General features: G+C 35.1%; 4 protein-coding genes across 8 annotated transcripts; 2 read left to right on the forward strand and 2 right to left on the reverse strand.

Moving 5' to 3' along the window:
• The first annotated feature begins 989 nt into the window (after positions 1-989).
• On the forward strand, positions 990-3,144 carry LOC113867076 (mitochondrial carrier protein CoAc2). Of its 2 annotated transcripts, none has more exons than XM_027502044.1 (7): positions 990-1,205; positions 1,450-1,535; positions 1,637-1,844; positions 1,924-2,050; positions 2,152-2,336; positions 2,425-2,547; positions 2,629-3,144. In XM_027502044.1, exons 1-7 carry the CDS (start codon positions 1,047-1,049, stop codon positions 2,767-2,769), a joined length of 1,029 nt encoding a protein of 342 aa, XP_027357845.1. In that variant the 5' UTR covers positions 990-1,046; the 3' UTR covers positions 2,770-3,144. The 2 variants fall into 2 exon arrangements, with proteins under 2 accessions (XP_027357845.1, XP_027357846.1); XM_027502045.1 differs by having other exon boundaries at positions 1,019-1,205; positions 1,637-1,849; positions 1,932-2,050; positions 2,629-2,801.
• Positions 1,199-5,151, reverse strand: LOC113867075 (pentatricopeptide repeat-containing protein At2g15690, mitochondrial-like). Its single transcript, XM_027502043.1, has 2 exons — positions 5,121-5,151; positions 1,199-5,039 (listed from the first exon to the last, which is right to left on the reverse strand). Exons 1-2 carry the CDS (start codon positions 5,149-5,151, stop codon positions 3,715-3,717), a joined length of 1,356 nt encoding a protein of 451 aa, XP_027357844.1. The 3' UTR covers positions 1,199-3,714.
• Positions 5,152-6,077: 926 nt separating this feature from the next.
• LOC113866814 (protein EFFECTOR OF TRANSCRIPTION 2-like) lies at positions 6,078-8,375 on the reverse strand. The gene is made up of 4 exons (XM_027501613.1): positions 8,295-8,375; positions 7,619-7,957; positions 6,599-7,102; positions 6,078-6,565 (listed from the first exon to the last, which is right to left on the reverse strand). Exons 1-4 carry the CDS (start codon positions 8,373-8,375, stop codon positions 6,344-6,346), a joined length of 1,146 nt encoding a protein of 381 aa, XP_027357414.1. The 3' UTR covers positions 6,078-6,343.
• Positions 8,376-9,545: 1,170 nt separating this feature from the next.
• Positions 9,546-13,754, forward strand: LOC113866980 (probable acyl-[acyl-carrier-protein]--UDP-N-acetylglucosamine O-acyltransferase, mitochondrial). Of its 4 annotated transcripts, none has more exons than XM_027501849.1 (11): positions 9,546-9,647; positions 9,786-9,871; positions 10,193-10,317; positions 10,399-10,507; positions 11,730-11,822; positions 11,929-12,045; positions 12,157-12,240; positions 12,848-12,952; positions 13,037-13,123; positions 13,207-13,335; positions 13,496-13,754. In XM_027501849.1, exons 1-10 carry the CDS (start codon positions 9,572-9,574, stop codon positions 13,324-13,326), a joined length of 1,002 nt encoding a protein of 333 aa, XP_027357650.1. In that variant the 5' UTR covers positions 9,546-9,571; the 3' UTR covers positions 13,327-13,335; positions 13,496-13,754. The 4 variants fall into 4 exon arrangements, with proteins under 4 accessions (XP_027357650.1, XP_027357651.1, XP_027357653.1 ...); XM_027501850.1 differs by having other exon boundaries at positions 13,489-13,518; XM_027501852.1 differs by having other exon boundaries at positions 13,213-13,335; positions 13,489-13,518.
• Positions 13,755-13,827: the final 73 nt, after the last annotated feature.

A 13,827-nucleotide genomic window follows, 5' to 3' on the forward strand; every position in this document is an offset into this window, starting at 1 on the left:
AAAAATAAAAATATACGCGTTTACCATACATAACAAATTACGAACTCAATCTTAATGTTTTTTATTTGCATTAGAGTTCATCAAAATATAATATTTAGAGAAAATAAATAGAAGGTTAATTGATTTTAATATAGAATTTTAACCAAATTAGAGTTCTTACTAACAAATTAATATATATATATATATATATATATATATATATATATATATATATATATATAACATGCATCCCAATTTGAAGGATATTTAAAGCAATTTAAAACATACTTAAAACTAAGGTCGAAATCAAAGAAGTGAAAATGTTTTTTCAATAAGACAATTATTATGTTTAAAAGAAACAATTGACTAATACTAATTATTTTAACTAGTTAAAAGTATTCAAAATGATATGTTTAATATTTACCAAGTAATATACTTTGCACGTAATAAAAAAATTATAACTAAAATAATATTGTTGGTGGTATTTTAATTACTTTTCCCCTTTTATATAATTGACACAAGAAGAAGGAAAGGCAGTAAAATTCGATAATTTAAAACAAAGGAATAAATGTTGGCCAGTGAAAAAGAAAGGAATAAATAAAAACTTTAAATTCTATACTTTCCTTTAAATAAATAAGTATTTTATTTATCCCAGTAACTCTTAAATTTGTTATTATAAAAATTTACTTTATTTTGAGATTTAGTTATTAATGATGAATTAATTTAAATTTTACGCTTTTATAGATAAAATATCTTGTACTTTGACATTTTATTTTGATTATTTTTTTATTTTGTACTTAGTAAACAAAAAATCACTAATAATATAAAGATTAAGCAAGAGAAAATTAAAAATGAGAAATATTGAAGATAATTTGTATTTATTTGAACTTAATAGTGGTGGAAATAGGGAGGTAGCTGAGAATGGTGGACTTGGTCTGAGTTGGAGGCTAATGGTTGGATGTCCAAAACATATAAGTAAATAAATAAATAAAAAAGTTAGCAAATTCTATGCTATTCTTTTTGTTATTTCAACTCTTGTTTCTTTCTTCTTTCTTTGAATAAGGCTAATGGCAAACGATGATGATGGCAAGGCCATGGCCATGACCCCCATCAACATGATCCATCTCATGCCCCTCTTCGCCAAGGAGCTTCTCGCCGGAGGCCTTGCCGGTGGCTTTGCCAAGACTGTCGTTGCTCCTCTCGAACGTGTCAAGATTCTCTTTCAGGTCCTTTTCACTTTCCCCAAACATTCTTTCTTTACTTCATTCACTTCCCTTCCCTCCCATTCCTTTTCCCTCAATTGGGCCTCAATTGTAATACTATTCACCCCTTTTCCTCTTTCTTGCTATGATCTTGCTAATGCACTCACTACACACATACGTATCCTAATAATTTAATTAGTATTTTCTTTTTCAATGTCAAATTTTTTTATTTTTTTTTGTAACCAACGAAGCTACCTTTTTTTTGCAGACCCGAGGAGCTGAGTTTCAAAGCACAGGGCTCTCTGGATCAGTTCTCAGAATTGCCAAAACTGAAGGCCTTTTGGGTTTCTACAGGTACATTCTCATTTCACCCAAACTCATGATCTTAGGTGCTGCTTCTGTATAGTATATAATGTCTGAATTAACCTTAATCATCCGAATGGATTTATTTATAGAGGAAATGGAGCAAGTGTTGCCAGGATTATTCCTTATGCAGCTATTCATTATATGGCCTATGAGGAATACCGAAGATGGATTATGCAAACTTTTCCTAATGTTTGGAAAGGACCTACTCTTGACCTTGTGGCAGGTTCACTCTCTGGAGGGACTGCTGTTCTTTTTACTTATCCACTTGACTTGATTAGGACTAAGTTAGCTTATCAGGTAAAGTGTCTTATCACAAGTTCTTTCTAAAGGGAATTCATTTGCACCAGCTGTTTCATTGTTTCGTGAACTACTGCAGATTGTTAGTCCAACCAAATTCAATGCTTCCGGGGTGGTTAATAATGAACAACTTTACAGAGGGATCCTTGATTGTCTTGCAAAGACTTACAAAGAGGGTGGAATTAGAGGTCTCTATCGGGGAGTGGGTATGCATTTTAATCTGCTTATATCTGATGTTTGTAATTTAGTATACTACTTTCACTATTGTGTTGATAATGTACAACTCTTGTATTACTCATGGCAACAGCTCCAACACTCGTCGGAATATTCCCATATGCGGGTTTGAAATTCTACTTCTATGAGGAAATGAAGCGCCATGTTCCTGAGGAGTACAATAAAAGCATCATGGCCAAACTCACGTGTGGATCAGTAGCAGGTTTATTGGGTCAGACCTTCACATATCCTCTTGAAGTTGTTAGGAGGCAAATGCAGGTAATTCATTTCATTTGATCATCCAGATAATGATAGGTAGATATCAAATCAAATAAAAAGGTACGAAGTTGACGACCATCTTGGCTAGGTTCAAAAATTCCTGCCATCAGATAATCCTGAATTGAAGGGGACTCTGAAATCCATTGTTTTGATTGCCCAAAAGCATGGCTGGAAGCAACTGTTTTCAGGGCTGAGCATCAATTACATAAAGGTGATAAAAGTAATAGCTAATTAAAGCAACCTAAACTCTAAAATCCTTCTGTAACACTAAGTGTTGAGTTTTGTAATTCAGGTTGTTCCATCTGTGGCTATTGGGTTTACAGTTTATGATACTATGAAATCATGGCTGAGAGTTCCATCTAGAGATGAAGCTGCTGTTGAAGTAGTAACCAACAAAAGAACCGGTCATCCTCACAGTAATGATATAAAATGATTCCCTTCATATTTTAGCCCTCCTAACTCCTCAAAGGCTTCAGACTGGCCTCTTGGTCTGGTTCACTTGTACTGTTATTCATATATTGTTTTAGCTGCACATTGCATTCTTTCAAGTTGTACAGTGAGATGGAGGTTATTCCATTTCAAATAGGATAAGATCATAAGGCATGTATTTTTGTACACCTTACCAAGGAATGATCCCTTTACTCGGATCTCATTCATTTCATAAAAAGGAGGACACGGTTGTTTGTGGTTTAGATAGGACAAACTATGTACTTGTAAATAAAAAGATTAATTGCACTTTCTGAATGTGCAAGTAGAGAGAATAATTTAGAAATGTTATCTGATATCTCTTCACTACATTTGGTTTATTCTAAGCAGCTGTCAGATTTCTATTACCTTCCAATTTTCGTGAGCAATTGTTGTTCTCAATTCAATATGTAATGACAAGATAACTACAGGATTACCTAGGAGAGAAAATCGGTTGTGTACTTCAGGATTCAACATCACAATATTTTTATGTTTGTGTGGGAAGAAGGAAAGGTGTATCTTGAGAGTGTTACTATTTAAATATATAGGGATGATATACAAAATTCTCCATATTCCATCTACAGGATGTACACGCTATCAAAATTCTAGGTTATTAAAAGCGCTTTCGTAAGAACGCCTCATAGCAATATTTCAGAAGCCACTGCAAAACATTACGCAGTATAACAAATGTTGTTAGAGAGACATTTACCATACTGTCAGCCACTTAACCCTTACTAGCATAACATGCACGACAGAGAGACACTACACAGGTCAACTTAGATATGGAACAAAAATTTCTTTGATCAACCCGACTATGGATTTGAACCTTAACATTTTGGCAGCAAATAAGAAACAATCTAATAGTATAGCATCTCAAGAGTATCTACATTTGAGTACTTTTACCGAACCAAAACTACCAATAATCTCCACAGGAGCATTTTCCATCTTTGAAATGATGGAATCGCTTGTTGTCCCTTACAATAAGCTCCCTTCCAACAATCTTTGACATAATTTTGATCGCATTGTGGCAGTCCCCACAGATACGTAGATTCTTGATGATTCTAAGTGTAGTCCTTGGGGGAGTACTGATAAGACCATAAGCAATAGCTAAACGTTCACTATGATACTGCAAGGCCTTCTCCTTTTCTTCCTCATCAATGTCATGGAGAACATATCTTGTATCTGGCACATAACCTGCTTCTCGCATCTGCCCACTCAAACCTTTCATATTTTCATGAGCCTCTTCCTTATAGGGGATAGTGTTCCGGTACTCGGTCACCCTATTCTTCTCCTCTAGCATGTTAATATCAGACTGCTTCTTTCTTGGAGGTGTGGGAAGTTTATCAGCAGTGGCTTTTAAAGGATCAAGACACAACAAAAACTCCTCTGCCCGATCTTCAAGATCAAAATCTCCATGAATTCGTGCAAAATTTCGAAGAGACTCCCAAACCTCAACTCCAAGCTCAATTGGTATATTCTCAATTAACTCCTCAGCTTCATTCAACTGACCAGCATTCCCTAGAATGTTAATAACCTCCAAGTAATGCACCATGCTAGGAACAATTCCACACTCCTTCATGGACTCAAAGTGCAAGAACCCTTCTTCCACAGCTTCTGCCCGTGCACATGCAGCCAAAACCAATGCAAAAGTTACCCCATCAGGTGCTATCCCTGCTTCCTTCATCTGCTGAAAAACCAATAAGCCATCATCCCCTAAACCATTCACTGTGTATCCATTAATCATCAAGTGCCATGAACTAATGTTTCTCTCAGGCATCTGATCAAACACTCGGCGTGCATCTTTCACACTGCCACATTTACTGTATATTCCAATCAATCTATTGCTTAATTCAATGTCCCCTCTAAAGGGTGATCTTCTGAGGAATTCATGAACCCTTTTCCCTGATTCAAGTGATCTTTTATCCTCACATAAATTCAATAGCACAAGATAAACGCGATTATCGGCAACAACACCTTCACCCATGAGTTCCAAAACTTGATCGAGTTTACCCTCTTCGCACAAGGCCACCAAATCCACATTCAAGGAACTTCCGGCAAAAGGGGCGTTTTGGTTTGGATGGTCAAGCTTCAATTTTGGTTCATTGAGATGGTTAACCTTACGCAAAGGAGGAGTTTTGTGAATGGAACGACCGTTGGGTGTGCCGTTTCGGCGTGGATGAAGCCTGCTGGCATCGGGAATCGCGAAGGTGCAGAAAGGTACGGAGGAAGAGGAAGAAGGGTTGGCGAGGGGAAGAGAGGGTTGAAATGAGATTCCAGATTTCAAATGGGGCGAGACTGCGCGTGAAATGGATCCCAGAGAAGCCATTGATGTGTGAAGTTTGAGCTCCATACTTTCTGTTACTGTTACTCTATCAGAGTGCCGCCCAAAATATCTGCTTTTCTCGCGGACACACCTTTTATTGTGTAAAATTCAAAATTACTTTTTTGGACAAAATTCAAAATATAACTATTGATAAGAATTACAATTAATGGTAACTTCTAAGATGGAGAAATTACCCAACTATGATGAAATATAACCATGATGTGGTGCTTTAAATTTTTTTTTTTTTCATTTTTTTGGGTTAAGTCACTCCCTTAGGGATATTATTGAAGTGAAAGTTAATCGAAAAATGTATTAGAGAAAGCACTATTATCCAGGGAAAAGAGTAATTGCATATTTTCACTTACATTCAACAGCACCTAGACGAGATTTGGTAGAATTTTAAGCTTGTTTCATTATACATTCACTGACCACAAACCAACGTTTACCGGAAGGAAGAATTATTAATTTTCATTCGACGTGCTTGGTGGACGTATGTTTCTCATAATCTCACAATGTGTGTGTGTAAGATTGACATGTGTAGATTGGTTTAACTGATAGGAAATGTTTAACAGTGTAAGTATTGTGGCCCAAATCAAATTGATGGGTTAAATCTCAGGTTGAATGTTTGTAATCTTTGGACCTGATATAAAAAGGAATTTTTATGATCTTCTATTCGTATAGGAAAGAAAATTTGAGAAAACATCGACATTTAATTTAACAGTATGGGTATCTGAGATGCTGCTGGTCGCATAATGGGGACATGTTCTTACCAAATTAACAATCTCAAGATTCGGCACTCATGATGATGACAAACAATCATTACTTGTACTGTACAGATAAAACATACATTGGTCATTGTACAACAATCGCAAATATGCATTCAGAAAAATAAATGATGTTTATCCTCCCAACTCCCTCATTCAATTGTCATCAATCCCTTAGTGCTGCCAACATTTTTTTATTACTTAAAATTTCTTGGTTGTCTTGTGCATAGAAAGCTGTTGAGTTATGGTGTTCAGATTTTGTAATGCCATGAGCCAGCCACCCTCATCCCCTTATGCCACTCGCACCTTACCACCTAAATCCATATCGTTAGCTGGTAACAAGATTCTGTGTAAGCTTGAACTAATACATTTTGTGGTTTAACCATGGCACTTGTTTTTAGCATTAACAGATTCTAAAACTATATTATACTGAAACCTGCATTACCGATTGCCAATTATTTCTGATTTACACCAATAGATGCACGAATTCGCTTCCCTTTGTGCTCAGGGCACCTTTTTCTTCCTTTGACTGGTTGTCTTCTACAAGTGGAACCATCATTCAATATGATTCCACATATATTGGCTTTTGTGATACTCTCATCAGCAGGACTCTCAATCTCTGTTTGTGAAGGATCTTCTAAATCATGGCTGACATTTTGGTATCTGTATCCATTGGCCTTTGTTTGATGATACACACTGGGTTCTAGTACCACAGTGCTCTCTGACTTAGGTGCCCTTGCTTTGGCAGTGGACACATTTGTTCTCATTCCTTTGTGCTGAGGACACCGCACTCTTTTATCAGCTGGAGGCCTTCTACAAATTGAACCATCACCCAATGCCACTCCACAAATTTTAGCACTCTCTTGATCCTGAATGATGCCAGTGATCTCCTGAACTATCCTAGGACGTGATCTGTTAAAGCTGAATACTCGAGATAGGAAATTATAGCTGCCATTGTCTGCTGCATCTAATTTGTCATCTGCCAGAGGTAGTTTGCTTGATTTGATTCGGATACCAACTTGCTTCTGAGTGAAACTGAAAGGTAAAAGTGCTCTGGCCATATCTGAAAATGTTCTAGTGCCTGAAGCAATTTTGAGGAGCTTTTGAAGAATATCATCAGGCCGCCGGATACCATTATTGCTTGTGTTCCATGCATAATCAAATGTACTGAGCAGCTGAGCTTCAGTTCGCAGGGCATCTTCCTTATTTTGCATCTGTTCAACAAAAAAGTATTGCTTGCTCAAGTAAATCATTCAAGTTCTAAACTTGCCTTTTTTCAGATCTTATTCTGTAAGATGAAAATGTGCATTTCCTCAGTCTTCTGTGCAAAAATTTCACAAAATGCAACACTTCATGTCGAGTGTATCATTTCTTGAACATCCCCTTCATAATTCTCATCACTCATCAGAGATACTAAGCATAGACATAACTAGAAATTCTCATAACACTATCACAAATTAAGCTATGATTCAGTATTAATGTAGATAATTTAATTTTTGACTGATCTCAATAATGTCATGGTCGACCCATGGCCAAATTGGCTTCCCTGAACTTCCATTAACAAATTGTATCAGATTACACAAAACACATTTCTTTAAGTCAAACTACTATCACACACACACACACACACACAACAAACAAGGACTTCTGTGAATTGGGCATGAGATGCTGAAGCCAATAGTGATCTTCATAAATGAAAAAATGGACATGAGATGTGAGATAGTACTTACAGGAGCCCATCTATAAACAATTGAGAAACCATGTGAAAAAATCTCCTGAAACAAGGGGCGACCCTTTTGGAGAGAAGAATCATCCAAATGAGCCCCACTTCTGCCATAACGCTGGAGCCTTGCTCTCACATTGTCAGCTTGTCCAAGGTAAACTACAACTATGGAGTGAGAATCAGGGCCAAGCTTGTAAATTTCACGCCCCAAACCGCTACCTGACACACCTATTCCAAGCTCATACACTCCTGGACCCGATTTTTGTGGAAGGTTATGAATCCTGTATCTTCCGCATCCTTCCTTTCCTTTGGAATAGTCTTTCCAATCACAAGGGCCAATCAGAATCTGAAACCACTTTGTAACATTAGCAACCTAACCCAACATTTCAAGTACAACATCAAACAACATATAGCTGTCTCCTCTAAATCTAATGTGTGTGAACTTTCAAAATTGCCCCTCAGAAATTCCTTAACAGGAACAAGAATTAACCCTAGCAATCATGACCATAGTACAATAATGAAGAAACATTGTATGATTTTGTAAATTAATAAAAAAAAAAACACATATTATATCATTAAGAATAATGAACATATTAACACAAGACACGAGTCATAACACACATTACAATATTAACAACACGTAAGTTATACTATAATGTATAGAGAAATAGGATAATCTAAACCTTCCAGCGGGAGAAGTTAGAATCGTGTTTTGTGCGGTTGCATTGCTCCCTCTTCAATCTGGTGATCTCCAAAGCTACCATTATTTACTGTGAAGCGCCGTCAATATTCTGTAGATAAGATGACCGTTGATAACGCTCCTTTCCTTCTTCGTTTTGAAGCTTCCAAGGATTTTAGTTTATACTAAATCCTTTCACCAAAATGGCCATTATTAACTTTCTACTTTAATATTTCTTCATCCTTTCCAACTTTCAAGAGTCTTTTGAACAATAATTATTACCCCGAATCTGATTTATCATCCATCTGTATAGCTATTGATTATGTTATTGTTGTTGTGACAATATTCATCATTTTAAAACAAAATTTAACTAATAATAAATTTTGTGCCGTTATTGTGTATAAACAGTATTATTAGAATTTGAATAAAATTTCATAGTGCAAATAAATATTATTTAATAAATTGAATTTTTAATTGGAATAAATTTAAGTTTATGCCATCATGAAATTTCTAATCCAATATTTTAAAAGTTTTGCCTTTTTTTCATAACATCATTCTTTGTTATATGTAGAAAGAAATTAATCAGCGTTAGTTGAAAGAAATACAGCTATACGTGTTTATTAGTAATAGTTAAATTGATAAGGAACGTTATATTTTATTATTCAAATCATAAACATACTCTTAATGAAAATCCTTTTTGACAAATATTTTTTTAAATTATTGAGTAATTATCAACTGCAATTGACTAACTAATAACAGGGAAAAGTTCACTTATAAATTGAGAACAAATCCCCCATTTTAATCATGCTAGTGTATATATTAGCAATTTTAACTTTTAAAAATTCACTTTAAATTTTAACTTTTCAAAAATGTTATTCACATAAAAAATTACTAAGGCTAATTTAAATAAAATTTTTCAAATTACGATGAATGAAGAAACATAAAGTGCAACATTAGATAGAGAGAGAGAAGGAGAAAACATGACCAAACTTGAAAAAGAGAGAAAAAATATTTAAAGTATTTTAACATTTTAAAAATGAAATCTAATTATGAATCTCTGAATAAGTTTTGTATAACTTAATAACAATTGAAACATTAATTTACAGTTCCTAAGATTACTTCTTTTTAGCTGTGCTTCAAATTAATTATTCTAATTTTTTGTGTGTGATTATTTTGCTTCAATGGACAAATTGTTGGCACAAAAGTAATAATAACAACAATTATTAAATTAGTGTAAATAGAATTTAGGCAACACGAAGAAGTGATGCTGAAAAACCAAGGATGTCGCGGTTCGTGAAACTTTGTACTCGCAGCCGCCGAATCCGAAGCTTACTCTGTCAGCAACGCCCTTTCTCTTGTACGTTCGTTGTTTATTCAAACAACTCGTTGCTTCTATCAATCATCGATATTAAAAATTTCTCCTTTTTTTTTTTTGAAAAATCATTTTTAATTTCTGCGTATATGTTTTGACTCTGACATGTATCTGAACTCATAGATGTTGCAGAGGGGGAGAGGGTGGACACAAAACCAAGCTTCATCCACCCTAGTGCCATTGTTCACCCAAATGCTGTCCTTGGCGAGGTACTTCTTCTTCTTCTTCTTTTGGTTGAACCAAAGTTTGGTCCTTTTGCTCTTAATTTTCACTAGGTTTATGAAATTATATTCCATTGGAATTGGGTATTTTGCTCAGTTTTTATGTGATGCCACACATAGGTGTCCATGTTGTACCCTATTATTTGTTAGCCTTTGTGTTGCCAACACAACAAGGGTGTTTGTTCTCCACACTTAATGTGTACTTAGAATGTGTATTGCACTTTATTTGTTATTATATTATACATTCATCAATCATATTTTTACTACTTAATGTTTTGTGGTGATGAGTCTTTTGCCTTTTTTTTCTAGGGTGTTTCGATTGGACCTTTTTGTTCTGTCAGCTCCTCTGCAAAGCTGGGGAATGGTTGTCAACTATATCCTGGAAGCCATGTTTTTGGAAGTTCAGAGTTAGGGGACAATTGCATGTTGATGACGTGAGTTCAGACTTTAAGATCACTGTTTTTTCCTAAGATTCTGCTCTGCTGAACAGTCTGTTTTGAACCGTTATATGATAGTGGTGCTGTTATTGGTGATGATTATCCTGGATGTACCATCATTGGAAGCAATAACATAATAGGATACCACGCTGTGATTGGTGTCAAATGTCAAGACACGAAATACAAAGTATGCTTCACATTAACTGGTGGATGTTTTTCTATTTTTTTGAATATCATGGTTTTGGTGTTTACATTGCTAATTCTGTTGTCGACTTACGCAATTGTTCCACAGACTCTGATTAATGTAATAGGAATCATGTTGTCATTGTTTATTGTCTTGGAGATATAATTTAAGTATTAACATTTTCTTTAGTTCAGGAAGAAAATTTATTGGGGTCAGGAAAGGAGGTAAAGTTGAATGAAAATTCTTCGGAAAAATCTATAAAAAATGTTCTGCTTTAGACATTCCTTCTTGTCAATCTTCTCAAAATCCTGACAAGATCTTCTTATTAATCATTCAAATTGACTGCATTTTGTATATGTATTTTAGAAATAGTGATGCCTAAATAATGTCTTCCCTTAATTTATTTATTTTTCCTAGAACTAAAGCCTTAAGTACTGCTTGTAAGCACTATTATCTATGTTTATTTGCTTGAATTGTTTTAAAATACCTTTCTGTTGCGCCTTGCAAATTTTATCTTTGTTCTTCTCTTTCTTGAGTTGCACATTTTATCCTTGACTGGTTTCAAACTTTAAATGTCTTACTTTAGATATTGCTTTTCACAAAGATGCATGCTAGCAAAGCAAATTAGACTAAAACAAATTTCTTCCAACTTTAATGAGCAGTCCTATATAAAGATTAGCATTGGTTTCTATCATGGAAACAATAATTCTAACAGCTTAAGCTTTTTTGAGAAAGTATAGGATTTATATTTTTAACTGGACCCTTCACATGAAAATTCTGAGTTTGAAGGATGAATAAATCAGACTATCAGGATTATAATTTGGTCATTAATATCATGTTAAGGAACTAACCATACTAAAAGCCTGAGCTATCAGGATAAAGCGCACGAATGAGTTGATTTATAACACTTAACATTGTATTTTTCTGGCTTTAGTCCTCTCGTTTTTCATTTTTCTTCCTTTGTGATGTTGTGTTTACTATTTTTTGATGGACTCCATTTCTGTGTGAATGCAATTTTGTGTTAATTTTTTACATATCTATTTATTCATAATATCTTGCTATTTGCAGTACATCTTTTAACTAGTTGCGTAGGGCATCATCCATATTAACTTATACATGAATAACTTTCAATTTATGCACTCATGTTATGTGTAGCAAACTCATAGTTCACATCTGGCTTATTTTGGAAAAAAAATATAAGCTCTTAATTGTGCTTATCATGCAGCCAGAGGATGAATGTTTCCTGGAAGTTGGGCACAACAATGATATTAGGGAACACACTTCCATCCACCGATCTTCAAAATCAACTGATAGGACGGTAAGATGGTTTCAGTAATTCTTACAGAAAAAGGAAAAACCAGAAATTTCCAGACACATAAAACCATGTATACCTTTTCATGCTCTCACCATGATCATATGATCAGGTTATTGGTGATGGCAATTTTATAATGGGATCTTGTCATATTGCCCATGATTGCAAGATTGGTAACAACAATATTTTTGCTAACAATACTCTTCTAGCTGGGCATGTTGAGGTGGAAGTAAGTTGTTCTAAAACTAAAGTCCCTCTTTTTATGATAAATTCTGTTTTGTTTAATTTTTTATGTTTTAAGCATGGAATTGGAAAATTAATTAAAAATTTTCATATGTAGGACTATGTTCACACTGCAGGTGCAACTGTTGTTCACCAATTCTGTCATCTTGGCTCTTTCTCTTTTCTTGGTGGCGGTTCTGTGGTAGGTTTTTCTTTTAATCTCATGGTCTTGAATCAATCTGCTTTTAACAAGGGAAATGATTGTTATGCAATCGTGTAAGGATATTGTACAAAATCCAGCCAGCCTAGCCAAAAACCACCCCCCTCTCTCTTACCCCTCACCAGATAATCACCTCCTACATGTCCATAACCCATTTCCGCATAAATAATTTGTCTAGTTAGTAAGTTCTTCAAGCCTTTCCCCATACTGCCCTGTTTTATTCCGTCTGGTGTAAACCTTTCTGATTCCTTGGTTTGGGGTGTTAATCAGCTAGCCAACAGCCCTGCGCTAACAAAACTGGGACTGAGTGAATCTATTATTGTAAATAACAGTACTTTTGTGAAAGTGGATTTGTTCTCAACTTTGATATTCGTTAATTAATATACCATTATTTTCATTGAGATGATTTCAACAATAGTTTGTTTAGAATGGAGTCTAGAGCGTAGGGGCTGCTGGCTGCTACCATCTTTGGAAGTACTTGAAATTTCCCTTAGTGAAGAACTTGTTAAAGCAAATACTTTCACCATGCCAAATGATTTACAATTACTCAGGTGTGCAACTACAATGTCATGTTCTTACATAAATTAAGGTTTCACAAGATGTCCCAAAGTACATGATGGTAGCTGGAGAAAGAGCCGAGCTTCGTGGTCTGAATTTAGTGGGCCTTACACGACGTGGATTCAGCATTTCAGAGGTTTATGCTCACAAAATGTTCAAATTTTGTTGTCTTCAATTATATGTCACCATAACTAAACAATATTCTTGGGTAATGCTTCAGATCAGGAGCCTGAGAACAGCTTACCGAAAAATATTCATGTGTGCTGATGCAAATGCTAGGTCTTTTGAAGAAAGGCTCGCCGAAGTGGTATTTTTTGTGCTTGTCTATTTCTTTAAGGAAGTTGGTGATTTATCTGGAGGCTTCCATCTTATGGTGAACTCATTCTGCAGGAGCAGCATAAAGAATTGATTCATGTTCCTGCCGTGCATGCTATGTTACAATCTATTCGCAACTCTTTCATTCAAGATCGTCGTGGAATATGCAAAGTTAGACAGTGGAATGTCTCTTGAAGCATTGAGGTTAGTATATAGATACTTTTGTGCTTGTAGTGCTCATTTACTTCCTATGACAGAAACTAGTTGGACAGGGACTCTTTTTAACATTTATTTGTAGTTAAGAAGCGGTAGTAAGGAAGTATTTAACTTTGGTAAATTAATTATAAAGAATTACAAATGTCAGGTAGTTTCTGCTCAACTGCGAATGCACGTTTATTACTGTATATTACGACAACTCGCCAGAAACCCTCGGAAGATTGTTTACAGTGAAGTTAGTTTACGGTGGAATAGTTCTGTTCATTTATTATAAACTGTGGAAGAATTTGTTGTATTAAGCGCTCATTATGAATTTTGTATGTGTACATAATGTATTAAGGAATGTCTACTCTCAACTCATTCCTGTGTGTTAAACAAATTTGGCGTAAATTATTATTTTTTTCTCCATCAAAGTCAATTATAAGGCCCGAAATGTATAAAAAATTTACAGTAGCTGGTCTCTCGGTAATACTGAATCCT

The sequence above is a fragment of the Abrus precatorius genome, unplaced genomic scaffold, assembly GCF_003935025.1.
Source record: "Abrus precatorius isolate BTA unplaced genomic scaffold, Abrus_2018 Scaffold5, whole genome shotgun sequence".
Taxonomy (NCBI): Eukaryota; Viridiplantae; Streptophyta; class Magnoliopsida; order Fabales; family Fabaceae; genus Abrus; species Abrus precatorius.

Bases quoted from the DNA above. Each gene is read 5' to 3' on its own strand.
- LOC113867076 (XM_027502044.1), top strand. From the start codon at position 1,047: ATGGCAAACGATGATGATGGCAAGGCCATGGCCATGACCCCCATCAAC. The intron at 1,206-1,449 runs GTCCTTTTCACT...TTTTTTTTGCAG, and splicing joins GTGTCAAGATTCTCTTTCAG to ACCCGAGGAGCTGAGTTTCA. The intron at 1,845-1,923 runs GTAAAGTGTCTT...GAACTACTGCAG, and splicing joins GGACTAAGTTAGCTTATCAG to ATTGTTAGTCCAACCAAATT.
- LOC113867075 (XM_027502043.1), bottom strand. From the start codon at position 5,151: ATGGAGCTCAAACTTCACACATCAATGGCTT. The intron at 5,040-5,120 runs CTCTGGGATCCA...CCCTCGCCAACC, and splicing joins ACTTCACACATCAATGGCTT to CTTCTTCCTCTTCCTCCGTA.
- LOC113866814 (XM_027501613.1), bottom strand. From the start codon at position 8,375: ATGGTAGCTTTGGAGATCACCAGATTGAAGAGGGAGCAATGCAACCGC. The intron at 7,103-7,618 runs GTAAGTACTATC...TTTGTTGAACAG, and splicing joins TTGTTTATAGATGGGCTCCT to ATGCAAAATAAGGAAGATGC. The intron at 6,566-6,598 runs GTACTAGAACCC...CATCAAACAAAG, and splicing joins CTAAGTCAGAGAGCACTGTG to GCCAATGGATACAGATACCA.
- LOC113866980 (XM_027501849.1), top strand. From the start codon at position 9,572: ATGTCGCGGTTCGTGAAACTTTGTACTCGCAGCCGCCGAATCCGAAGC. The intron at 9,872-10,192 runs GTACTTCTTCTT...TTTTTTTTCTAG, and splicing joins CAAATGCTGTCCTTGGCGAG to GGTGTTTCGATTGGACCTTT. The intron at 12,953-13,036 runs GTTTATGCTCAC...GTAATGCTTCAG, and splicing joins GTGGATTCAGCATTTCAGAG to ATCAGGAGCCTGAGAACAGC.